Raw genomic sequence first — 26,299 nt, forward strand, 5'->3', positions numbered from 1 at the left:
AGAACTGTGAGATATGTATAAGAATTACTTAGTTGTACTGGTAGGTTATTGTAGGATATGTGCTGAAGGACAATAACCAGAGCATGTTAATAAGTATATAGTAGTCTTTTGTCTATTCGAAGTAATTGATGCCTTGTTTATAATTGTTTGATAGGCAACGATTAATTATATTTTGGAGGGGAATTAGAAGTGATCGATACCTGTCAATAATCAATTTAATAAGTAAATGAATAAGTATTAAATTTTGGAAAGGAATTAGAGGGAATAAGAAAAACGACGGTAGCCATCAAATGTTCAAGTAGTTATTTGTAGAAATTGGTAGTGGCATGATTACTTGTATTGAAGAAGGTTGTAAATTGTAATCTGCTAGAAAAGGGAGTAACAATTTATCCAGAAATTAAAAGTATAGGAGTTAATCTAATTTTGGAGTAAGAAATTGATTTTGTAATGGAAAGAGAATGTTAACAGATTTTTGAAAGTTATGAGCTCAGGTGTAAGGAGGAAGAAACATTATCAGTTCTTGAAAGGAGAATTTTGATTGTGATATATATATAACCATAGATGAGATTTGATATATCTATGTCCTGTGTTTGAAATTTAATTATTTTGTCAATGTGTTTAAAGTATATCTTTTGTATTAATGTATATAAAAATTATAAATATATAAAAATAAACTAATTTTTTTATTCAATAATTAGTGTATTTTTGTTATTGTGAACATTCAGCCAAGAAAAAAGGAAATAAAATTATAATTAAATACATCTGAAAAGCTTTCCCCTTGAAGCTGAAATATTCTGAGAAGGTAATAGTCAGATGCTCAAGTGGGGAGTTTATTTTAAAGGGTAACTAATCAAAAAGGGATAGTTTAATTATAAGTAAAGAAAATATGATATAAATATACCTCCAAAAAACAAACCTTCACAGATGACTGTGTTGTCAGGAAGGAAAACTGGTAATATATTGTACAAGGATATGTAAGGTTGAATAGGATCGGATTATGACTGCCAAGGGGATTACTTAACAAGTAGAGAGAAATATTGAGGAAAAGGCCGGGAGTTAGGATTAAATTTGAATGTGACTGCAGTTCTGCTCGGATACAACAGGAAGGAGTATATGATGAGAGCCTTGTCAATCAATTCTGTCTTGGAGAGATTGTGCAAGGGGTAGAATGTTTTCTCAGCGTCGTCTTGCTTGGTAACAGGAGAGACTGCTTCTGCACGGATAAGATACACTTAAGTACTTAAACTTTGAATTAATACAATTCTTATTCAGTTACCTAATAAAAATTAATCCCAGTTACTATCACATAAGGAATTCATCGTCAAGGACTTTCGAATGATAACGCGTCGTTGAGAGATGAAAAACTCGAGGTTAACATCGTGACCAAGAACACTCAAGATGTAAGGTATTACACAATACCTTTATTAAACAATGTGCTATAAATCTGACGAAGTTCTAATTTTCTTTAATTATTTTGATTTTATCAAAGAATTGATGGTGTACTTGTCAAAATAAGCATTTTCACTTTTTCAGTGTTTGATGCAACCGGGAAACCAGAGAGTGGAATAATGACTGGATCAACAGCCTCCTTGGGATCTTATCATCAGTGTCTCGATACTGTTGCATATAAAGAGAGTAAAAGATTTAATGAGAAAGTAATGTTCGTAGGGAAGTACTGCTCAGTTCAAATTACTCCATTCTCGCCTGAGAATAAGTTTATTTACAACGTATCAGAAGCAACGAAAGGACTGCAAAAGGAATTTCTCAAACGCAGCAAGGTAAATAATATTTTATTTTGTGTGATTTTTATTTAAATACGAGCCCTATCGGAAAATTAATAAAATTAAATCAATAATAATTTTTACTTTGAATTTTATGCAGAATAACAATGGTCACCCTCGAAACAACTTCCCTCTGCAGTCGTCAAGGAAGACTGGTATTCTTCATCTGTCGACTCCTTTACAGTGTCGGTTACAGACTTTTAAATTCTCTTTCGACTCAATTTCTTTTTAATTTAATTTTCAGTTTTGGGAAAATAGTAATAAGATGGAGCAAGGTTTGGGGTATCGGCGGCTGACAGAGGATTGGAATGCTCTTCTGCTCCATATAATTCTGCAATGGAGAGGGCATAATGGGATATTGCGTTGCCGTGGTAGAAGATCCAATTTTGAGCGATCTCTGGTCGCACACGAAGGATTCTTTTCTGTAACCGCTCAATAATTTCTCTGTACTAATTCGAGTTCATCGTTGTCTCTGCGACAGAAACTCTTTTTGAATGATACCTATAATGCGTACTGCCTCTAGTGAGTTGAAACACACTTCATGTTGTTGCGCTTTACTTTTTTTCCAGTGTTGCCACTACATTTGTTACAAAATGAATCCTATTAGTTTTCCAAATGGCCTCGGGACAAACATAAGTGGAGAGATAATCTCTGAAGGTTGCATTGGGGCTCCACAGTCTCCAAAGCCCTTGCCAGTATCCCGTAGCCCTTCATTTTAGTTTAGGAATATCCGGTGGGATCGCTTTCACCATTCTGTTCTTTCTTGCTTTTCCATAGGTTTTCTAGAAAGTTCCTCTTATTCTAAGTAAAAAATAGTCCTGAAAGTGCAAGGTTATTTTCTTATCACTATTTCAAAATTCACACATAAAACAGCACATTGAACCACTCGGTAGTGTCAAGAATTAACTATCACTCATATTGTTCATCGTATATGAAGCGAGTACCAAAAAAAAAAAAACCGGAGTAGTTAGCCACCTGCAGAGATGGACATGTTCTATAAGAGTTTGTTTGTTTGTTATTTGGTTTTTAGGAGCATTAGCAACTAAAGCCATATTGCTCCGAGGATATGCGGTGGTCATTTCCTGACCTTTCAGCATCCTCTGTATTTGATGGTCACGGGCTCGAACCCCGGTCTAACCAAGAAGCGTGTGCTACCCACTGCCGCTCCTGCCCATCTGGCTATGGAGGCGGCCCTTCCGACCAGGCATTTCCCTTTTAAGGTGTTTAACAAACCCTTCTTTGATTGAGCAACACGCTGTATTGCATCCAGACTTCGAAGGACAAGTAGGTTATCGTCATTCATCAGAGGAAAGTTAACTGCGCGATCCATCACGGAACTAATTACTGTCAACCGAATGCAATTAAAAGATTTTATCTCCTGCCTAACTTGTTTCTGAAGTTGACTAAATAGCCCCTGCATTTGATCGAATCCCTCAACAGGTTATTCTTTTCCAAGTTCTTAATTTTCAAAACATAAATAGAAAAGCATACTTTATATTATCGGAAAAATTTCCTTTGGTGTCACAACGGTGTATAATTCACTAGCAGAATTGAGGCGACTGTCGTCATTTTTTTTCTCTGACTGCGTGGTTAGGAAAAAAATTCCCCAATGTCAGTCAGTTAATCGCTTTTTCATCTGGTTATACTGGTTTTAACTAAAGGAGATAAGGGGGCTCTTAATGAGTGTAACTGGGTATTTTTCTGCAACTTCCCTACGAGCGGCTGGATCTAGCATTTACGCAGATCCATTAAGGAGGGGAGAGGAGAGGTTAAATGCCTTCCAAGAAGAGATTCCTTTCAACTGAACGTGGTACTGAAAATGAGGGATTTTACTTTAAATCTCGTCTTCATCTAAAGCACGGTTTTCCAAGTTAATATGATAAGACTGTTCAAAATAACAATGTTGCATATCGCAATTGGGTTGCATCCAAATCTCCAGGTTCATTTTCTGCTGGATTCCGTATCAAAGTTCGCAACAATTGTGAAGCAGATATTAAACAATCCAAACTAGATTTCAAAAAGGCTAAAAGCGGAAAATTTGCTTCTTGTTCAAACGGTAGTCGAACATTCTGATGTGTTACCAGAGTTACTGGCCGTAATTTTCGCCCATCTCCATTTCAAAACTGTTAAAATATGATGGTTCTATTTTTACCTCAGCTAAAGATAAATTTGACCTGCTTGCATAATACTTTTTTCTAACTCTTGTATTGACGATTTTGATAATCCACCTTCGAGTACACTCCAGTCTTCTGTTCTTCCGTAAAAACGATGTCAGAAGAATTTTGAACAACCTGATGGCCGAGAAAGCTTCAGATCCTCAGGGCATTTTACTACTTGTTCTCAAAATTTGTTCCTTTTGACTGCGTCGCCGTTTTATATTGTCTTTTTCCACTGGTTTTCTTCTGCTTGAATATTCCCATATTTGCTCAGTTTCTTGAAAGGGCGACAAATTGGTAAATTCAATTATCGTCCCAATGAACTTCTACTTTTCTAAAGTACGGGAGAAACAATTTAACAGGCAATTTGTCTTCCATCTTCTCTATTAATGCTGATGACCCTCAAGGTTCAGATCTTTATTCCTCCTTATTTTGATGATTCTGTTGAATGGAAATCCCAACTATAGCTTTGCTGATGGTAGCACATTCCATTCCTCCTTTCAGTTTAAGTAATCTTGCCTTGCACAACAGGTTAAACGGAATAAGTACATCATAAATATTGTCCCCAATACATTTAAAACAGTAAAGTTTCTCTTTCACTCTTGGCGTTGCTTTTCTTATTGTTCCCACCCTATGGCATTGTCATCAAAATCTCTTACCGGCTTCTAGATTTCATTCAAATAGCAATTAGGTTAATTAATGACAAATTTCTTACAAACCTCTCCACTCGTCTCATAGATGTTCTCTTTCTGCTACGTGCCTTTTTTTATAGATATTTCAATTGTCACCTGAATTAGCTTCTATAATTCCCATTATCTGTTCCAAACCAGTCCGAACACGAATCACAACCAGTCAACATTTTATTGTTCAACTTCAAACTCAGAAAACTAACTTTTCATCTTCATTTATTCCTTCATTTTTTTTCTTTTCTGGAACAGCCTTCCTTTAGAAGTATTCACTGAAATTTACACTACACAATTCAATTCAAGTCTAGCGTCCACAACTATCTTCTTTCATCCCCCACTTTCAAAACCCCTTTAAAAAAAAAGAATTTCCAAAAAGAAATTCAGAATGATTATCTCAGATGAAAGCTTCAAAAATGTCCAGAGAATCATTCCTATGTCGATTCATACATACATGGGATGCAATTTGTGTAATACACGAAGAGAAAATTGAGCATATATTTCCAATATGCCGTAACCTTCGGGGTACATACACTAACCCTTTGAATGGGTACACCACACTGTACAGTGCAATAAGTTTCCATTTGAGAAGAAAAATATTTAACTTAATTTATAAAATAGCAGGACTGCATGTAGTGAATCGAGACAGTCGAATAACGATTTGTTTTTCTTTTGGAAAACCCGATTATAGGCCTCATCGTGATTTCAAAAGCGTCGTCCATTTTAAACAAAAAAATGGCCTATATCCGGGATAAATGCTTATGGTCTTGTACAAAAATCATAAGTGAGCCCACATTCCTAGAAAATCATTAACACAATCGAGAGTCGTAGAGATTCAATTCATAAAAGTTAGTGTTTATCCAATAAGGTACCAGCATTTAGTTTTATAGTTTCCTTTTTTGTTCTTTACAGTTAATCGAAATCCTGGAAAATTTTACAGGAATGTTTCACTATATTAGCTACCAGATAGGCCTTTGCGTACCATCCACGTGCTCTCATAATGATGTCTACCAAATGGCTTCAGCAGGTAAGTTTTTATTTTTTTATTATTTAAGTTAAGAATTCTATAACTTTTTTATTATTATTTTAGAATACTGTTGTGTCAGTAATTTTGCATACCTGAGTATCATCACCCAGTATACAATGCTGTACTGCGTGAATCGTTTTAAATTAGGCCAAGATATGAAACTAAAGGCGTTAAATACAAAAATGCAAGAAACTAGATAAATATGAAATAAGATAAAATAAAACTAAATACAAATACTAAATAAAAGCATTATATAACATTCCATAAATAAATACTAATTACTGCTTCTATATATTAATAGGCACTGAACAGGGACCAACACCCATAAATGTACAAATAAAATTAATTATCAAGATCTGTTTCTATGAACTCCATGCCAGTTTTAGAATATATGGAAAAATATAATACAAAGCATCTAAATAAGAAGAGAAAAATTAGCATTACTAGTATCGAATGCCCATATCTTGGTTACAACATAGGAATCCGGCATCTGCAGCCGTACGCTGCAACCCATGGAAATTCGGAAATGATCCTAATAGGTGTGAGATCGAGACCTAACACATCTCTTTAATCCCATCTTTGAGAAGAGAGATACGGAGCAGACCCGACTGGGATCAATCGACGGGTGTTCCTTTCTGCTTGGATCAACTGCAGTCCAATAAGTCTCGTTCCCTTTGGTACTGGGCCAGAGTAAAGACTTATTGGAAATGTGGGTGTGATACTCTAAGCGCTCGACGTGGTCACATGTATATGGAAAGGATACCTCTAAGTGACCCTGATGGTCGTCCAGATTAGCACCTCTGGGATCCAACACATATAGCCAAGGTTCCAGGCTAACGTCAGACGAATTCGACGTGTTTGCCTAACATTCCGACCCGTGGAAACTCGGAAAGAAGTATCCTTGTGGCTGAGCAGCCCAGCTTCAACAAGCCGAGTGGTTCTGAGACGGCTCTCCCAGGATCAATTGGATAGAGTGGGTCTGCCTACTGCAAGTGTCAAAAAAGTAAATGTCATACCTCTAACCTCAATCTGAGAAACAAGATTCACGCAAGCGGTAGTGCTAATATATGGTGTCTTGGTAGCCCTGGCTTCCCATTCTCGAGCGCATTGATTGTATTGTCGTGTACCTGACGTCCCGTTTGGACTGTTTGCTGGATGTGGAGTCCGGGCACTGAAGCAAAACAAAACATAATATAATATGAATCCTGATAATCAAAATTTCTCTCTGGTTATCCAACACGGTCCCTACCAGAAAATCTGGATTTTTACCTAGCTAAAGTCACCTCAGCCAAAACAGAGAAATCAGAAGTTATATTATTATTATTAGCCATATGGTACAAGAAAGCATGAGGCTTATGCTGCACCAGCCAAAAAAAAAAAAAAAAAAAAAAATTCCCGAGTTACCCCATGAGAGAGAGAGAGAGAAATGATTCACCAAGAAAGAGAAGAATGATGGTATCCAGCTCAGGACCCTGGGTTTGCCAAGCCCATACTCACCAGATGTGAGCCCCCGGGGTTAAATACCAGGTACAACAGCTTGTTACTGATAACAAACTACAGGTGAGAAAACTATAGGAAAAATATCATCCTTCTTTATCCAGAAGGGATTAGAAGGGTTGGCAGTCTCTTGTAAATTGGTTAAACGGCTACGCCCAGGTGACATCACTGTAGATACTAGAAGTGACAGCTCCTAAGACAAACATGTATTGAAGGAGAGAAGGTGGAGAACATAGTTATCTCCCGCAAGACACTGAGTTTATCCCGGGTTGTCATCCCAGAATGGGATCTCCTTGAATTATCCGAAAAGGAAATCTGTTCTGTCGCAAAACTTCAAGGAGTAACAGCTGTGAAAAGAATATTCGTCCTCAGAGCCTGGAATTTTGTTCTCACTAGAAACATCATCCTGACCATTAATTGACCAACGTCTCCTAATAAGATTAAAGAAGGCTATATTAATTGTCTGATGCGTTCATATGTTCTCTCCTTTAAGGTTCTTTAAGTAATAGAAATATTATCAAGCGGGAACAGCCAGTCGTCTAGCCCTTACACGCCCTCAATGTGCTGCAAACGACCACGAAGTTTCATTATGCTTAGCGACAAAACCCACCAAAATTAATTGCATACTCACAAGCATGCCAGAGGTGGAAAGAAAAAGTACAAAAGACTTAAAGCAGTGTTGAACATATTAAATCATGTGGCAAGTAAGGCGGTGAAATCCTTAAATTCAAACAAATCTATGAATGTTTAGAAAGTAGCAGGGAGATGTTCCAACCTAACATAAATAAACGACTGTCCCACCAAAAGGGTTACTCGCGGCAATCGCACGCTACCTGTTAAGCTCGCAAAAACTGCACAGAAGGATCAATCAGCTTCCAATCTAATATCCATATCCATACTTCCCAATGCTCCAGCAGTCACAAACAAAAGAAATTGATACAGAAAGGAATAAAATCCTTCAGTACCTCCTAATTCTGAAACCTGGACTTCGACGTGAATGGGTTATGACACGATTCAGGATTGGAACTCTAGGGAAGAGGAAGAAATGGACAGCGGACCTACTTCTCCCAAAAAAAGATAAATCCAAAATTAAGGAAAGTAAGCGCGCAGCACTTAAGCCGGATGACGAATCCACCAACCCAAAATGAATATATATATTGTTATTTACTTATTTTATTTATATATATTATATTTTTAAATTTTTTGCTGAGAATCTAGTGATTTACTAGAATGCGGGATGCTGGCACCAGGATAATTAATATTGACTAATTAGTGCGGGTTGTAATGTGTTTTTCCATACATTGAATGGCAGGTTGTTTACTTATTTTTATTTATTTTTTTAATTAATTAATTTTTTTTTCCTGGCTTACTTTGGCTACGTTTGCAGAAATTTTAATTAAATTTTTTTGTCCGTTTAATTATTATTTTTATTTCTTATTTTATTTATTAGTTTTTTTATTTTATTTTTCTTTATTTTTTTATTAATTTATTTTTCTTTATTTTTTTAATTTTTCTTTATTTAGTTTATTATTTTTTTTTTTGCTGGCACTCGGGATTGGGTGGCCTGGGTGCAGGGTGGTGGCACCCACCTGTATAGCACTACTTTAGGTGGGTGCCGGATTGGTGCCAATTCCCACAATGAGAGTGATTGTAGCCCCAGGTTGGAAAACGTGCCTGGGACGGACGCCAGGAAGCAGCTGCCCAGGGGTGATTGCTTCTTGGTGGCGAGGTGGTCTTAATATAACGTTCAAGCCACCTGTAATATTCATAGAGCACACGTTTGATTATAGTTCTAGGTGGATTTGGACGAGGGTCATGGGGCCACCATAGAACAGAAACAAAGATGATGATGAACCCAAAATGAAATTGTCCATCGGTATTGCACTCTCTCCGATGGATGGGTCACCTAGTGTGTGAATGCACTAGATAGTTGAACCAGGTCCGGCTACACTTACACTGAGCATTGACACACAAAAAATGACATACAGACCCGGAATTTTTTTTTTTAAATCACAGATGAGAAACAGAAATTGAGATACCTCACGGTGGAGTTCAACTTACGTTTAGGGGTCATCCAAAACAAGAAACATATTTATACACACATGTCGAAAATGGATATAAAGAGAATGAATATATATATATATATATTTTTTTTTTTTTTTTTTGTGCGCGTGCGCGAGTTGTGCCATACGGTGTTCATTTACGCTCCTGATATTAATTTAGTTTTAGATTAGTTACACTTAACGTTCTGAAATGATTCGCCTACCAATGAACTCCACTTGTCTAGCTTAATGTGGTATCATCTTCGTGATATTATAAACAGGTATTTCTGATTTTTTAATTATTCCTGTCCACGTTTGAAGTCCTTCATTACGACGTATGCACAGCGCTTTAGCCCTGAAGAATCTAGCAAACGCCCCACTACCCTAAAGGCTTAAGTGAACAATGAGTCAACCTTGATCGAGTCAAAGCATCGCCACTACTGAGTTCCCTAGGAAAATCCTCCCTCTGTTCTGTCTTTTGTGCTTAGCACACCTGTCACCACCATTTATGCTTTCTTGTGTTTTCACAGTATTCTCTTTCGAAACGCGAATATAAAAGCTGCAAGCTTAATAGTACCAGATCAAACAAACTACTCGGAATTAGACTAACTAATAAAACTGAACATTAAACACTGCGATTGAATACCCTTTTTTCTTGGGAGCTTCTGTCCTTAGTCCAAAGATGATACCACGATTGAATACCCTTTTTTCTTGGGAGCTTCTGTCCTTAATCCAAACTTGGTCATATTAGCATTAAGGATAGTTTGTGCCTCCTCCCTGGTGTCTGTTTCTATCACCAGGCCTGGGTGCCTGGTCTTCCGGATACTCCTCATCTTGACAGGCTTCATTGGCTCCTTTAGATTAGCTGTCAGGGTCTCTTTGACGGCTTCTCTAGTGTCAAGCTGCGCATCCTAATCAAAAGGATGTGCGATTCTGGCTTTCGTGTTGTGCTCTTGGTCTGGAAAATGTCGGGTTTATTAGGTGCAACATTCCTCAAGGCCTCTGCAAAGGTTGGGTAGCGTTGTTGCATTTTATTTCTCCCTTCCTGCGAAAGAACTTCCAGTTTGCCTTGCAATGCACAGCAGCAAAAAAAGGCTGAGCACAAAGCTTGGAGGATATTACGAAGATATTACCACGTCTCTCTCTCTCTCTCTCTCTCTCTCTCTCTCTCTCTCTCTCTCTCTCTCTCTGCTTTTAAATGTGCAAGTGCCAACTGACGCCATATTCGTCGTCAGGCCCAAAAGCAATCGGGAATCAGTTCGTGTTCCCTACTTAGTCGACAAACATTAAGGCTATATGGAACAAAATCGATAAAACTGAGGAAAACTGTACATCCCACTAGCCATCAGTCCGGGAATATAATGGATGCGTTACTGCAATCCCCCAACTGAAAGAATTAATACTCTTAGAGAGAGACTTTTTCTAGCATCTCTTCAATGTTGTCTTACTCGCCAGATTTGCAGGCCCTGAAAGACAAAAACATAAGCAGCCAATTAATTTTAAATCTCGGGATTCTCATCTTTATAATGCCCTTTTACCACAGAAGAGTTAAAAAACAGTTCTACCTCTTACCGAGGACACAACTATTAGACAGGAACTCATCCATTATGAAATGACTAAACATCTGTCAAAACATCCATGGACCACTTGCTCTGTGTGTGTGTGTGTAATCGAAAATTCCTAGAGGCACAGTTTTTGGATTCCTGGAGTAAGGCAACCGCATTTGCTTTTCCAAAACCAGGAAGAGTTCGCGAATTCCCAGCAAATCGACATACAACTGACTATTAATCTGTGTAAATTCTATAGAGAATGGTCTACGTCCCTTTATGTGGTATTTGGAGGCAAATGGTTTCCTCTTCACAACGCAGTGCAACTTCCGAAGAAGGAGATCCACTCTGTACCTATTGGGTAGATAAAGAAAAATTTATCCCAGATTCTTTCTTAAAACGAGACAGCTGGTATCAACGTTCTTTGATATGGACAAATAGTATGACAACTCGGAGATTTGGAATTTCAAAAGATCTTTAGGGCATCAGTCTTAGTGGTCATTCCCTAGCTTTCATTAAAATTTTTTGTCCCGTCGTTCCTTCCAAGTTCGTACTGGACCTACCTCCTTTCCGCCCAGTGGAGGGAGTACCCAAGGGATAAGGTTTAAGTGTTACGCTTTTGACATCAAATTGAATTTCATCGCTGAATAATTTCCTGTAATATTAACGGTGCCTTCTGTGCCGAAGATTTCAACAAATTTTCGGCCCTGCAATATACCAGTTATCAACAAACTACAAAATGCAGGCGATTGTCGCCTGAACTTATGGGCAATGAACAGTGGCACCGTAAAAGACAGTTTGTGTACATTTTTGTAGTAATCGTAACCTCTACCCTGATTTTATTATTTTTTCAAGTTTTTTTTAGGAGCAACAGCGACTGAGGCCATATTGTTCCGGGTATACTGTCTGTAAATTACGTGTGATCTGATGTCGATTTTGTGTTTGCTGGAAGAAAAACCTGAGTTTCCGGAATAAAATACCATGCTACCCTTGCCTCAGACCGACTAATTCAGCCATGTTGTGCAAAAGGCCAATAAAAATTCCTCACGTCATCGACGGGACTTGAACTCAGGTCTTTTCAACCGGATGTGTAGGACGGCGATCCTAACAACTATGCTACCCACATGGCCTTCTACCCTGAATCTGAATTGAGACTTAGACAAAATGCTTTTACAGTTGTACCTGAGATAAGATTTTGTTCCTTGTATTTAATACAACATTGTCATATATCAATGAGCTATCGATGAGTCTCCACATCCTGTGGATCTTCTTACTCGTTTGGAGTGGGGATGCTCGCTCTGACTTAAGACAATGAGACTTTAGTGACTTGTTTTATGCTAGTGAGTTCTTCTCCGACTTTGTGATTTTTTTTTTTTAAAGAGGCATTCTGGAAGATATCCAGAATGCCGTAGACAGTAGTGACTTACCTCCTCGTGGTGGGAACAGAAACTGAGCGTGAAGGCGCGATAATGTGCGCGTCCACGAAGCCAAAAGGTCAAATCTCTCTCTCTCTCTCTCTCTCTCTCTCTAAATTGATTTAGTATTGTTTGTTGTTGTAAGTCAATGAATAATAACAAGATGAGAAGGATTTGCATATATTTGCGAAAAGCCCAGGCGGCGAGTCAAATGATAATTAACTTAATTGACAAATACCTCAAGGTTGTGGCGTAATGCAGCTCAACCTAATTACTGTTCGTTCTGGGGTCTCTATCGTGATCTAATTTTGGGGATTCCATAAGCATGTGCACCATAGCCCTAGACTACATAAAATTCGCATGGGGTCGTAGCGAGTACCACTGTGGTCACAATCACCATCATCCCTCACATTTTGATACATAATGGCCTTTACTTGCTATAGCGCCGTTAAATCCTCAATAACAACAAGAATCATCATAACGAGTGGAAAGGCTCAGGTTTGTATCTTAACTTTTTTTCACTCCATGCTGCCTACGTTAGTCGGTCTGAGGAGTGGACACAAGGTTTTTTATCTCCTCAGAAACTAGTTTTTCTTGCAGAAAAATAGGCAAACCAAACAGAGAACACATGAAATGTACATAATATACACGAGTAGATCAGGCAATTCTCGGGTGGCTCTAATATGACTGCTTTTTAAACCTGAAATTAGCATTCGTCAAAGTGTTCACAAAAATCGTAGATGGATGCCACACCTTTTTAATACCTTCTACTGCGCCACCTCCAACAAAATGAGGTCCTAAAGAAAAGCTAAGAAAATTTGAATCATCACGTTCAACTTAAGGAGAAAAGCAGCAGACACCAGAGCCTGAAGTCCTCCAGAAGTACGCTTAAAGATCAGGAAAGTCTAATTGTAGTTGTTGTAAGGATGTAGGAGCATCAACGACTCAGGCTGTTTTGCTCCGTGTGTACTGTCTGTAAAAATTTCATGTGTTCTCTGGTCGATTTTCTGTTTACTGGATTGAAAACCTGAATTTCCGGTAGAAAAAAGAAAACTACGTTGCCCTCGCCCGATACCGATTAACTCAGCCACGTTGTGGAAAAGGCCCATGAGAGTTCCTCACATCATCAACGGGATTCAAACTCGGGTCTTTTCCACCAGTGCTGGTAGGATGACAATTCTACTGTGCTACCCACGAGGGCTGTCTAATTGCATAATGGATAAATTCTTAAAATAGACTTTCCGCCGAATCTGTCAAACATCGGTGATATTGAGGCCCTCCTTTTTCTCTAGCTAAAAGATTTAATCATAAATGACGACCTTTCATTACGAACAGTTGTACTTCTTTACAAATTACTTCACTCATAACCAAATAGAGAAATATTGTAATCGTAATTCGTCCTGCAGTAGGGACGGACAGGGATTTACGCCAAACTCCGGGATGAAATCTTTCAGGCAGGCTTCTCTCTGGTTAAAGAATTTGCCTTTCCTTGTGTTACGACTACGGTCTTACAACAGACATGATTACCCTGCGGGGAAGCAGGCATCCATGGGATGAGTGGGTGATTACAGGGCCAATGTTCGAAAGCAACGACCTCTTCCTCATAAGGCCATTTCATACAAGGAAATTAATCGCAAATGAATTTTCTAATTACAAGGTAATAAAATCATATACAATAGTCAGAATTATACTGAACTCTTATGAGGATATTCACTCTGCAACCATATGGTAATAATATCCGGTTGAGCTTTTATTCCAGCAGCATGCATTTGTGGACACTGGATGATAAAAATGCAATATGGACGGTAAAAGTCACGTGATATTAGTGGAAGCTTCTAGAAATTTCCAAACTGACAACGCATTAATCCTTTTAAATCTGTTATATTTAAAAACATAGTTACCACAAAAAATTACAATTCTGTGGCTTAAAAAAAAAACAAAAAAAAATTTATTGGTTGCTTATTTATCTTTGAAAATTTCCGTATAAATTATAACGAATCTCTTAATTTAAAAATGCGCAAATGCTTCAATATTTGAATTTCCTTTTAGCTATGGATTACATCGGTCTTCCTGAAATACCTGCTGAGGTTCCATTTTGTAATGTAAAACAGAAGAAAGTCGTCACGCCGCTGCAGATTTCGGTCATGTGAGTGCATTCAAATAAAACTGCATCTTTATCTACTGCGTTTCAAAAAGCAATGTCCCTATTGTTTAATTAGAAATTTAATTTCTAAATATAACACACTTTTATTACGAAATGAATTGTAATTGTTGTTGTTTGGTTTTTAGGAGCATTAGCAACTAAGGCCATATTGCTCTAGGAAATGCGGTGGTCCTTCCCTGACCTTTCCGCATCCTCCGTATTTGGTGGTGACGGGTTCGAACCCCGGTCTAATCAAGACGCGTGTGCTACGCACTGCTGCTCCTGCACACCTGGCTACGGAAGCGCCTAGGAAATGAACTGCATGTAATTTTGACAACAGTTGTCTCTATAGTCATATCTCACACAAATATATATATATATCTCACAGAAATTTACAATATTGAGATTGATATTAATTATTATAATAACATTTCGAACTTCTACGTAGATGTGTGGACCCTGCATGCTTCGTATTGAGACTTTTGAATTTTCGCATTTCGAACTCCTCTGAAGAGACTGTGTCAAAGAAGATGAACCATCGTTATCTCTTCGTCGGGAAACAGTTCTGTTTACAGTGTACATAGAATTTGGGGAGGGGGCGCCACTGGTGGTTTCTTACATCTGCGGCATAAGTACTTTTTTGAAGTATACTTACTCTGCAAAAGCCAGAAAAAAAAATGTGTGTACGGTATGTGAGTAGTATTAAGTTGGGTTCTGTTGTTTGTGTGTTCTTTGGCTGCAGGGCAGGGTCCCGGATTGGATCCCATGTTGCTCCTTCACACTGCTAGGAGATAAGCCAGGCCGCCCGTTATACTCTGGCTGTTCTCTGCCAAGGTGGCCTGAGCTTCCTGGACGAATACCAAGTTTTTGAGCTGGCTCAACATCAAGATAAGAGCACAAGCTCAATGAGACAGAAGCAGATGTAAAGATACATTTGAGTTAAGGCTGATTAGGCCTGCTATTGAGAATCTTTTTATTATGATTCCAATCAACGACGATTTGTTCAGGTCAGCGTCAAGATTCTGAGTTTACACGTTCAATCCACTTCAAGCTTGTTTCATTATATATGTTTAATCCCAAATCAACTCACTCCGCATGCCACGATCAACTCTTGTGAGGAGTCATAACTGAGTGGAATCAAGAGAAGAAAGAGTTTAGTAGTCTCCCAGACACGTGGCCTGTTTAGTAATTCTAAATCGTGTGGTTTAACGAAAATGCAAAAATAAAAGAATAAAAATTCATGTCGAAATTTACCGAAAAAAAAAGTGAGAAAAGAAGTTATTTGTTTCAGCCACCCAAGTGCTCTTCTGGGTAGAATGGTTGATGTAATCGCCGTCCTCCCTACACCGGGTGGAAAATACCCGAGTTCGAATCTCGTCAATGAGGGAATCGTTTTCCCAAAGTGGGTGAGTTAGTTGGTCTCGCACGATACTATCAGGGGTCTTTCTCCCAGAAAAACTTCAAATCCACCTTAGAGCATTCGCAATTAACAGAGATATTATGTACGGTGCAATATGGCCTAAGTTGCTGATGCACCTAAAACCCTACAACAACTTACCTGCATCATCAAGTCTCAACGCGCACAACATATGATTTAATGTTTCATATAAAGCAGCATCTCCTAAGGCAATACATCAATCATGTAACAGAAACAATTATAATGTTAATACACTAAAGGAAAGCCAATTTATTCGTGAAAAGTTAAGAAAATATTACCTTACATAAATGTTTCACTTTCAGGACTTTTTTCTCCTTCCTGGGTGTTCTGCTTGTTCTTGGAACGCTGCTCGATATCTCACAAGATAGGAAGATGGTCGGATGCAATAGTAAGTAATCCTATTCAATTATCGACCATAGCAGAGAGAGGGGGGAGGGGGATAACTGAAAAGCAGTTTCAGACTCCTGTTAACTTTCAAATAACTTCGTGTATTTGACTTAGTACAACATATGAATGAAATTCATGTTAGTGAAGAAGTTCTTATTAGTGACTAGTAGTTATGAGTTTTGCCAGCAATAGATGCACACATAATGTAAGCAACAAAATGACAACTTTCAATGGAGCAGAATATTGCATTTTTCTCTCATAAAACAGTCTGAAACAAGTTCAACGAATATTTGGCACACAATAAGAAAATAGCCTCCCAGTACATGTTTATCTTTGTGACAGAAACCGGAATATCGATCTTTTTTAATATATACGTAAACTGGAAGGATATTCATGGCCGCCGTAGCTGTGGGTTGAACACTGGGATAGAACAGTACACGAGCTTGAGTTAATTTGGATAAAAGTCATGTTCTTGTTGTATACTCTTCATCTTGTAAACTCCTTTGATCCTAGGTGAGCGTCCAAAGTATAAGCAAAAAATTTATTTTATTTTTAAGTGACGAAATTGAGGAGCTGCGAGGACAGTTTCGTATCGGAGCCCCAGAAATTAAGATATCAACCTAGAAATCAACTGGCAATTCTATCTCAGCCCACTTGGCGAAAATTGTCGGTTAAATTTAAACTGAAAAAGGTGTTTTAATAAAATGAGAACCAGAATGCATTAAAATCCTGAGACAAACAATGGGCTTACTGGAATTAACATCCCAATTTGGATTATCTCTTGCTCTCCAGGTGTTGAACACCTGGAGAGTAACGGATAATCCAAATTGGGCACACTTCGGTAATATATGTTTTTACTCCACTAATACTTGGCGCACTATGGCCATAGTTGCCGATGGGCCTAATAAATCCCTAAACCCCACCAACAACAACAGCAAATCCATTAATACTTAACTAAATTCCTCAGTATGGAATGTTGGATTCCACGTCTGTTTAACATAGCGACCCATTGCCAGCCTATTATCTTTAAGTCGTTGTTATTCCAAAATCCTATAATTAAAGACCATGAAAGCAATTTACTATAATCACGAAATTGTATTACCTTTTCTCGGTCGGCAACGTACATCATAGAAATCAAGAAAAACGAAATCATTGCGGATACTTCCGGTGGCTGAAGCTTACATTTTAGCAATCCAATCTAGTTTGGACCGAATCAGAGCATAGTATAAACAAAGTAGAGGATCTGCTTCCCTATTAGTGGATTGAGAGAGAGAGTGCCAAATCAGTACGTGGGTTTTTATATTGAGAATATTCTTGAATGAACTATACAATAACAGGAAAACTGAAAAATTAAAACTAAGGAATCATATCATTATATAATAGTATAGGATAATAGTTATATTATATTCAGTAACTTTCTATATTTTTAAACTATTCTAGGTCTCTTTGCACGAATTCTGATTTGTTTTTCATTGGCGAGAAACACAAGAAAGATCTTCAACACGAATGCCCCTCCACATCAACTCTCCTGTCTTGACGGCATTCGCTCTCTTAGCATGACATGGGTCATAGTTATTCATACTTATGTTTTTACAAGCATGGACACCAAACGTAAGTATTAAAAGGACATAATAAAAGTATGTCTTACTGTAATCCTTAAAGTATATCCCATTTTACAGTAAAGTTTTTTTTCCCGAAGAACAACTGACCGATCTGCCATATTTGGGAGGCAAATTAAGCGTAAAACGTAGATTTTAATAAGTTAGTAAGACAAACGTCTTAGGTGAATTAAACGAAAGGGTAAAGTGATTCATTAGAAACGTAATAACCTACAATTACAGTAATAAAGGTTCGTAACTTTTTAAACAGACCGCTAAAGGTACCCGCATGCATAGGCAGGAATATAATCCCACAGGAATCATGATACTGGTGGGATCATATTCCCACATCAGAAAAATATCCAAAATATATTTTACAATTCTTATGAACAAAAATTAGAAAGCGCGTTTTTTTTTTTTATTATGGAACGCACCTGTTGAAGTTGTTAAGAAACGAGTTGATAGAATGATTAACAGAAGAAAAATGAATCAGTGGGGTTAGGATGAATGTCCTGTTTTATTTTATTTATTTGTATCCAGAAGAATTTACCATTTAGTAAGTACAGTGGTCTTAATACTCGTAGTAGAACAACTTTGCCATACAAAGATTTTAGATTACATTGCGCTACTTTTAAACAGATGATATCACCCAAAGGTTAATCCCTCATTTAAATAAAAGATCATACACTGAGTAGAAGAGGCTGAACTCTAGCAAGCTTATTAATTTAATTGGTAGGGTTCATAAAAGGAAGTCATATATCCCTCAATAACTATCATGCAGTATGTAACGATGCTACAGAAGAATCTTCAGAATTACAGAATAGCTAATATGAATGTTCTGTTGTTGAAATGTTATTTAATAAGGAGGACCATCCTCTTCTCAGATGCAGTCTTTGTGAGAAACAGTAGATAGAATCACCGTCCTCCCCACACGTGTGAAAAAAGACTGGTTTGAATCCCCTTTATTCATCTTGGTTTCTTATATCACGGTTTGTTCTCCCGGGATCTGTGTTTATTCGTCCAGCAAAACGTGAAAACTGAAGGACACATAGGCAATTTATGGACAAAATGCACAAGGATAGATGACACTGTTCGCAGTTGCCTATAATATGACAGCAATTTGTCCAATGATATGTTCCCGGACATATTGAGCCCTCACGTGTGAAATGACAAAATAGTCTTATAATCTCATATAGTTCTCCGAAATCTATTTGAGATAATAAGATGAATTAGAACTTTGTCCTATGATATGTATATTAGCCTTAATGTCCAAGTTTGCAGATGAAACGAAGGTTGGCAGGGCTGTTAATGACAGTACGCTGCTGCAACAGGATCTAGAAAAGTTGAGCGATTGGGCTGAGAGATGGCAAGTGAAGTTCAACATTGAAAAATGTAAAGTACTCCATATGGTAAGCAGTAACCCCAGAGTAACATATCAACTCTGTGGTACTACACTGACAGTAGTAGAGTGAAAAGGACCTGTGGGTAATTGTGCAGGCAGATATGAATTTTTCTAAACAGTGCAGACGGTCTGAAGAGTAGCTCATGGTGTCTTGTCAATGATGGACAGGAATTTTTCTAGCAGCAATAAGGAGGTGATTATTCCCTTGTATAAGGTAGTGGTCAGGCCACACCTTGAGTACTGTATACAGGTCTGGAGGCCTCATATTAAAAAGAATGTAGAGCTGTTGGAACGTGTATAGAAAAGGGCAAAAAGATTAGTGAATGGAACAAAGGGCTGCTCTTGCGAAGAAAGGCTCAAGTTTTGCAAATTACAGTTTTTGGAGACTAGGCACCGGCGAGCTGATCTGATTGAGGCGTATAAAGACTTGAATTGTTTGAGCATGCTCAATGCTGACGGGATTCTTCCTCTAGCACAGAATAATCGCCTGAGAGGGCATAAATTCAGATTGAGGAAAGACAGTTGTAGGATAGATGTGCGGAAGTTAGCCTTTAGCCAGCGAGCGTTTGATTGTTGGAACAAACTTCCATCTGTCGTTGTAGAAGTTGATAGCTTAAACAGATTCAAGGCAGAACTAAAACATTTGGAGCGGGTGGATGAGTGAAATGAGAAGTGTGTGTTTTGGCTGATGCTATAGCTAATATAAAGCTTGCTTGCTTTCTCATCATGTGCCCTTGCTAATGCACATCACTGTTCGCAGTTGCCCCTCATATGACAGCATTTTGTCCTATGATGAACTAGCTATTTTATAATTTCGAAGAAATTACAATTATATATCATATTTAAAGAACTAACATATAGTACCCATTGAATTTTTAACTACAAATTCTTGGAAGGCCGTGACATATACAGTATCCTTATTCAGAGCTCTATGTAGCTGTAGGTAATAAGCGGATTGCCACCAAAATTAGTAAATAAACTATACAAGGCATGAGAAGAAGGATCCGTGAAAAAAAAAAAAGTTTCAAAACCTGCCGATAGGGAATAATAGGGCGCTGTACAAGAGAAAAGACATGACAAAGTACCAACAAATAAATAACTAAGAAAAACCTTAATGAAATTACAATTTTTTATTTGTGCTCTTTGCAAAAAAACAGAAAGAAACTGAACTAAACTGCCAGAGGAAATGTGTTCACAGCTCCAAACTCATTACCATTGTGTTGGACCGGAAATTGCATTCAATGAACAGTGTGCTCGACTGCAGAATGCAACATCTCTGGAGTACTGTTCTACACATGCTGTGTTATGTTGTCCTTTAAGACAGCCAGGTTAGGGACACTTCCTCGATAGACATTGGCCTTGAGGTGACCCCCCACAGACAAAAATCACACAGTGTAAGGTCAGGCGAACGTGGTGGCCATGCAATGGGAAACAAACGACTAATGACTCTTTCTGCAGTAAAGTGATGCTGGAGAAGCTGCTATACAGGTCGTGAGATACGAGGCCCATCTTACCAAAAAATTGTCTCATTAATCCTCTTTGCTGCAGTTGAAAAATAATGAAACTGCTCAGCATGTGATGATATCTTTGTGCTGTAACTAAGCAGGTAGGTGATCCTGCTGGGCGCAATTCCTCAAAGGAGTATGGCCCTAGGATGAAATTTGAAGAAGTCATCACACCACACCAGACAGTGATTTTCGGCGAGTGCAATGTGATTTGCTGAATAGCATGCGGTGCTTGTGAAACCCATATTCGGCGGTTTTGAGTATTGACAGTCCCATCGAGATAAAAACGGGCCTCATCTCCCCATACAATGTTCTATGGCCAGGCATCGTCAACTTCCATTCTGGCCAAAAACGTTACAGTAAATGCCATTCGTTTTCCTGATAATCTCTTTGCAGCTGCTGCTACTGGCGAGTTAACATGTATGGATAATAGTGGATTAGTTTCCGAAGAATTTTCCACACTGTGCAATGCGATTTACTGAATAGCATGCGGTGCTTCTGAAGCCCATATTCGGCGGTTTTGAGTGTTGATTATGGGACATGGAATATGGGACACCCAATTGTTTCGCTACTCCCAGTGTGCTGCTACTAGTTCCAGCAGCTGTACCCATGGATCGGTCGACGATGGTCGTTGCAACTTCCTCTGCTACCTAGGTGAAACAGGCTTCTTTCCTCTTCCAGGCTTAACAACAAAGGACTCAGTTTCCCCAACTTTGTTATCATCCTTCTAACATGCCGCAGCTGATAAAGGACCCTGACGTAAGTTCTTACAGCGTCTAAATTCACGCAGAGTGGCTGATGCATTGCATCCATTAACGCGCAAGAACTTCTCAATTAAAGCGCAATCGGGAAAAGCTGTTACAGTAATCTTAAGGAATACGCTTGCGATGTTCGCATTGTGCCTTTATAACTCTCTGCTGCTGGGGAAATTAAATTAACTCAGATTTATGCAAATTTTCTGCTCTCTCAGGTGTCTTAATTTTTAGTTTGGATTGAAGAGTTTAGTGCAATTCAGTTTCTTTCTGTTTTTTTTTTTTTTTTTTTTTGCAAAGAGCACAAATAAAAATCTGTAATTTAATTAAGATTTGTTTTAGATATTTATTTGTTGGTACTTTGTCGTGTCTTTCCACTTGTACAGCGCCATATTATCCTCTATCGGCAGATTTTGGAACTAAAATATTTTTTACGGGATCCTCTCCCCATACCTTGATTTTTTTTTTTTTCTTTTTTTTTTTGTTAGTTGTTGGCGCATCGGCTTCTGTGGCCATAATGCACCTCCCAAAGTTTTGCATTTTCCTCTGATCCAAGGAGTCGAACCTGCGACATTGGAGTTGCCAGGCGGAGTAGGCTGGGTAGGGGACTGCTGGCACTCATCGAGTGCGGGATACTGCTACAAACCCCTTATAGGGTAGGATCAGCCAGCACCGTTCTGGTGCGGGATTGGTGGCACTCTGGAGAACTTCTGAGTGCGGGATACAGAGTCCATTGGCCTCTGGTGATCATGCAGGGGCACCTGTCCCCTGCTACTTTAACTCCCACACCCCTATTTTCACTTCACAAAGAGCGGACTGCCCGTCCTCCTTTTCCCTCTTTCTGTTCCTTCTAACTCGTACTCCTGCTCTGTTTTATTCCCCCCCCCTTTTTTTTTCACTTTACCTTTGTCAGGAAGCCGAAGCAACCCTGGCAAAGGCCAGCCAGAGTATAATGGGCAGCCTGGCTGACCTCCCAGTGGTGGTGGCGGGCAACGTGGGGGCCCACTAGGGGCTCTGCGGCCAAGCAGCCAGAGACACAACAACAAAACATAACACTACTCTGACAGAAACCAAACATTAGACTTTTTCTGGCTTTTACAGAGATTCTGTACTTCTTCACAAAGTACCATGGTGCAGATGTGGGAAACCACAGGTGGCATCTTTCACAAAACACTATGACAGGCGGGGTAAAACAAAATCCATTCTCCTCAAGGGCAGACTACAAATTGGAAGACCACCTACGATTAAATTAAACTTCACTCCCATCCGACTGTACACAGAGGTTAAATACTTAGGTATTTATATTGACTCGGGTCTTAGTTTGCATAACCATCTGAAATATCTAGCCACCAAAATCCGGAAATATGCCGCCATGATCAGGAGGGTGAGCAGAGCCGATTGGGCCTGAAGCACAAAGCTCTGACCGTCATATACAAAGCAGTATATGTCCTGATAGTTTGATCCGGTGTTTCCACCTGGTACAGACAAGCTACACTAGCAAAAAGCAAACAGAAGCTGGATACAATTCAAAAGGTTCATGCTGCTATCAATTAGTAGGGCGTGCCACACTGTTAGCACCCCTGCCTTGCAAGTTCTAGTAGGTTGTCAGCCACTCTACCTAGAAGTAGTCAGGCGAGGCCTATATTACCACCTTAGGAAAGGAACACCAGCTGAAATAGTAAATCTCCAGCTGGATCTTGCAAATGACCCCAAGATAGAGAAGAGGAGAATCACCCAACATCTACAAGCGATATGGCAACAGAGCTGGGAAACGACGCAGAAAGGAGACATCACGAGGCGATTCCTCCCAACTATAAACCATACTCACCCAGAGTCCCCCCTCCCTGGTTCTCACCTGGTCTGCACATGACGTTTATTATCACTGGACACGGCCCCTTCCATCAGAAACTCACAGCTTGGTCTTCCATTAATGTTTTCTCTCTCGTTGAAATGTGAACTAGAATTTCTTTAGACGCAGTTGTCAAACAAAAATGTATTGTTTTTTTATCGTAATTCGTCATAACTAAAAGTGCCCTACTCTCGTTTAAATAGGAGACTGGAAAAATGTTTTGGAACATACGAGGAATCCTTTCTTAGGGCCAGTAAATAATGGATCATCTTCGGTCGATAGCTTCCTCTTTATAAGGTAAGTCGGTGTTTTTATTTAAATCTCGATGACTCCATTGTCATTTGTTGATTATATAATTCTCTCCTACAAGCTAAGAACACAGTGTAAAATATAAACTGGAAAAATAGTTTTCCTTTAGATTATCCAGCTTTATAATGAAGCACGCAGGTCATCAGTTGAATTTTTCCCCTCCCACATGGAGTTCATGTAATCAGCTCAAATTCTGCATTTCATCAGGCCTGCACTGCAGGAAGAAATTATTTCATTTGAATTAATTCCTTTCTTCCATGCTGAATTATAAATTGTTTATAATTTTTTCTATTATTTTAATCACTATTATTATTTATAATTTAACTATTTATTCTCAGAATACTAGTAACATTAATACTGATTATTGTCCCGATGGGCAATGATGCAGTCCACCATTGCATAATAGTAGCTTGCTGTAAAAGTAGCGAACGGTAGTCGCCGGTAGATCTTCCTACTTGTGTTCTAAACTGGGTAAAAGTTTAAACTATCCAGAGCTTGGCCAAAAAAACGAAAGGAAGTCAGTATTCTCACTATTGATATTAATGCTACACTGGAAGATAAAAACATCTATAAAAATCTGCGTATTGCTAATTGCTATCTGAAATTTGCGTGAGCAACCGAAAATACTTTAAGGTCATACCTGTTCCTGTGTGCGAATTGAGTTGAATATGAACGCTCCCAAGTGTATCAGCTATCATTCAGTCAAAGGAGGAGTAGGCAAAATGTAATTCACAATTCTGAAATCAGAGGAAACACTATTAAAAAGGGTCTACCGAGTGAAATCCCAACTGGAAACTACACGCTCTTTTCTCTTGGCAATATTATGAACATGCCGTACAATTTCCACACCGTCGCTACAAGCTATCGCCGCCACTCTGCCCGCTGACTTTCTTGTTATTTATAAAGTTCCTTGATATTATATATGAGGAGAGGGACACTTATTACTTTCCTAAATATTACTGTCGATGCAACTGTTGACCCAAAGAAAGAAAATGAGAAATGCTGGAATCTTCTCACCAACTGTTGGCAATCCAGGTAGTCCTTGTCTACAAAGGTTCCGTTATTAAGTCGTTTATAATAGACATTTCATTTACCTGTTCCAACATTTTACAGAATTGGTTCTTCCCAGGTCTCAGCACATCGTACTTAACAGGTCACGGATCCATGAATGCGAAGCTCCTACAATTTAATCCCACCTCTACAGATTCTTGCCTATGCGGTGGCAAGGACTTGCAACAGGTGTTTATTCTTGCCCAATCTACCAAGACCTTCGGCAACAAATCTCAACTACATTTCCTCATTTTTCTCCTGGAAATGAACGATTTAATTGCAAATAAGGAAACTTTTCAAATATTTCAAGAATTCGCAAAAGAAATCTTTAACAGATGGAGCCAGCTAATCTGCTTTCCTACCCTCAGGATATCCGCCTTATAATTCAATTGTAGTTTCTTATAATATGGTTTCGTGCTCCCGAACAGAACCCATTAATTAACGTACACATTTTTGCCCTACTTAGCAAAGAACCTACCATCGTTGACTATATCTGTTGTTCCCTTCTTTGTATGATTCTGGCATCAACTCGACTGAGTCTTCTGTCCTGCCATGTGTCTTCCTGGCAGCTTACTTGAAATTTTATTATACAAAATCGGCCACCAGGCTTTGCCTCCTGATTTCTCCAACGACTAGACCTGCTGATTGCAAATCCCTGATTAGGATACACGACGACTGCTGAATAAATCTTTCAGGTTTCTGTACTTACTTCTCTCTCTTCAGTATTCTGATGGTTGTTTTTTTTTTTTTTTTTTTTTTGTTTCTTTTTATTTATTACTTTATTTTTATTCATTTACTCTTTTTTATTTCTTTACTGGTACCAGAAAAGAAATCGGTTTGGGCTCCCAGTGGTACGGGATCTGCTGCATCCATTGCAATTGATTTTTCCTCCAGTGGATGCGGAATTCTTACCTGTCACTTAGTTTGACAGCACGGGTATTGTTGTGGCCCACCACCTCGTGGCAGGACGAATAGTAGGAAGTTTCCATCCTGGCGATCGCTGCTCCCTAGTAGCTCAGTGGCCAGAAACAACAATGACAAGACACATATCTGTATCATACTCATATCTGGTCATTTTACAGGGTTCTGTATTCATTAGTGTACCATAGCGGAGTTGAACTAACGTTTATATGACGCCGTACATAAGACAACACATTTTCTTGTGGTATGTAGCCTATTAAAGGCATCTCCTTGTGATGCAATGGCTTCGCTGGACTGAACCTACTGCAACTGAAATTGTCGTATCTGCTCATCAGTCATCATCTCCGAGTGCGGTGACTGACTGACTGGTGGGTGCATCTACTTGCGATGCATTCCTTATATTATCTTTCGCTAGAGCATCTCCTTGTGCAGTAGTGACTCCATTAGGTGGTGCACATCCTTGTAGGCATTCACCTTATTTCACCTGGAACTGGTACGTCTCCTTTTGTGATCCATTCCTTGTTTCATCTGGAACTGGTGCATCTCCTTGTGATGCAATTACTTTAATGACGTGAACATCTCCTTTAAATGATGTGATTTGGTCCATATGCAAAAATTGTATTATTTTATCCTATAAGGTATACTCGGGTCAAACGGCACCTAGGGTTTCTCCCATCTCCGCGTATACACATGGTATCGAAAACATAACACCGTCAAGCCAGAGATTTAAAAGTGTGTGGGTCGTGGGTTGTGTAAGATATGCCCATCTTCATCAATGTCATTATTATAACGATCTT

At 38.8% G+C, this 26,299-nt stretch overlaps 1 protein-coding gene across 1 annotated transcript in view; it reads left to right on the forward strand.

Annotated features, from left to right (window-relative positions):
- The window catches only part of LOC150087186 (nose resistant to fluoxetine protein 6-like), a 95,576-nt gene that overhangs the window by 17,515 nt on the left and 51,762 nt on the right, over positions 1–26,299 (forward strand). The window contains exons 2-7 of the mRNA XM_090372401.1: positions 1,534–1,778; positions 5,533–5,647; positions 14,198–14,294; positions 16,032–16,117; positions 17,557–17,727; positions 23,426–23,519. Of these exons, the coding sequence (XP_090228527.1) occupies positions 1,534–1,778; positions 5,533–5,647; positions 14,198–14,294; positions 16,032–16,117; positions 17,557–17,727; positions 23,426–23,519 (808 nt within the window). The remainder of the gene's footprint in view (positions 1–1,533; positions 1,779–5,532; positions 5,648–14,197; positions 14,295–16,031; positions 16,118–17,556; positions 17,728–23,425; positions 23,520–26,299) is intronic.

The sequence above is a fragment of the Mastigoproctus giganteus genome, chromosome 4, assembly GCF_048544385.1.
Source record: "Mastigoproctus giganteus isolate SK-2022 chromosome 4, ASM4854438v1, whole genome shotgun sequence".
Lineage (NCBI taxonomy): Eukaryota > Metazoa > Arthropoda > Arachnida > Uropygi > Thelyphonidae > Mastigoproctus > Mastigoproctus giganteus.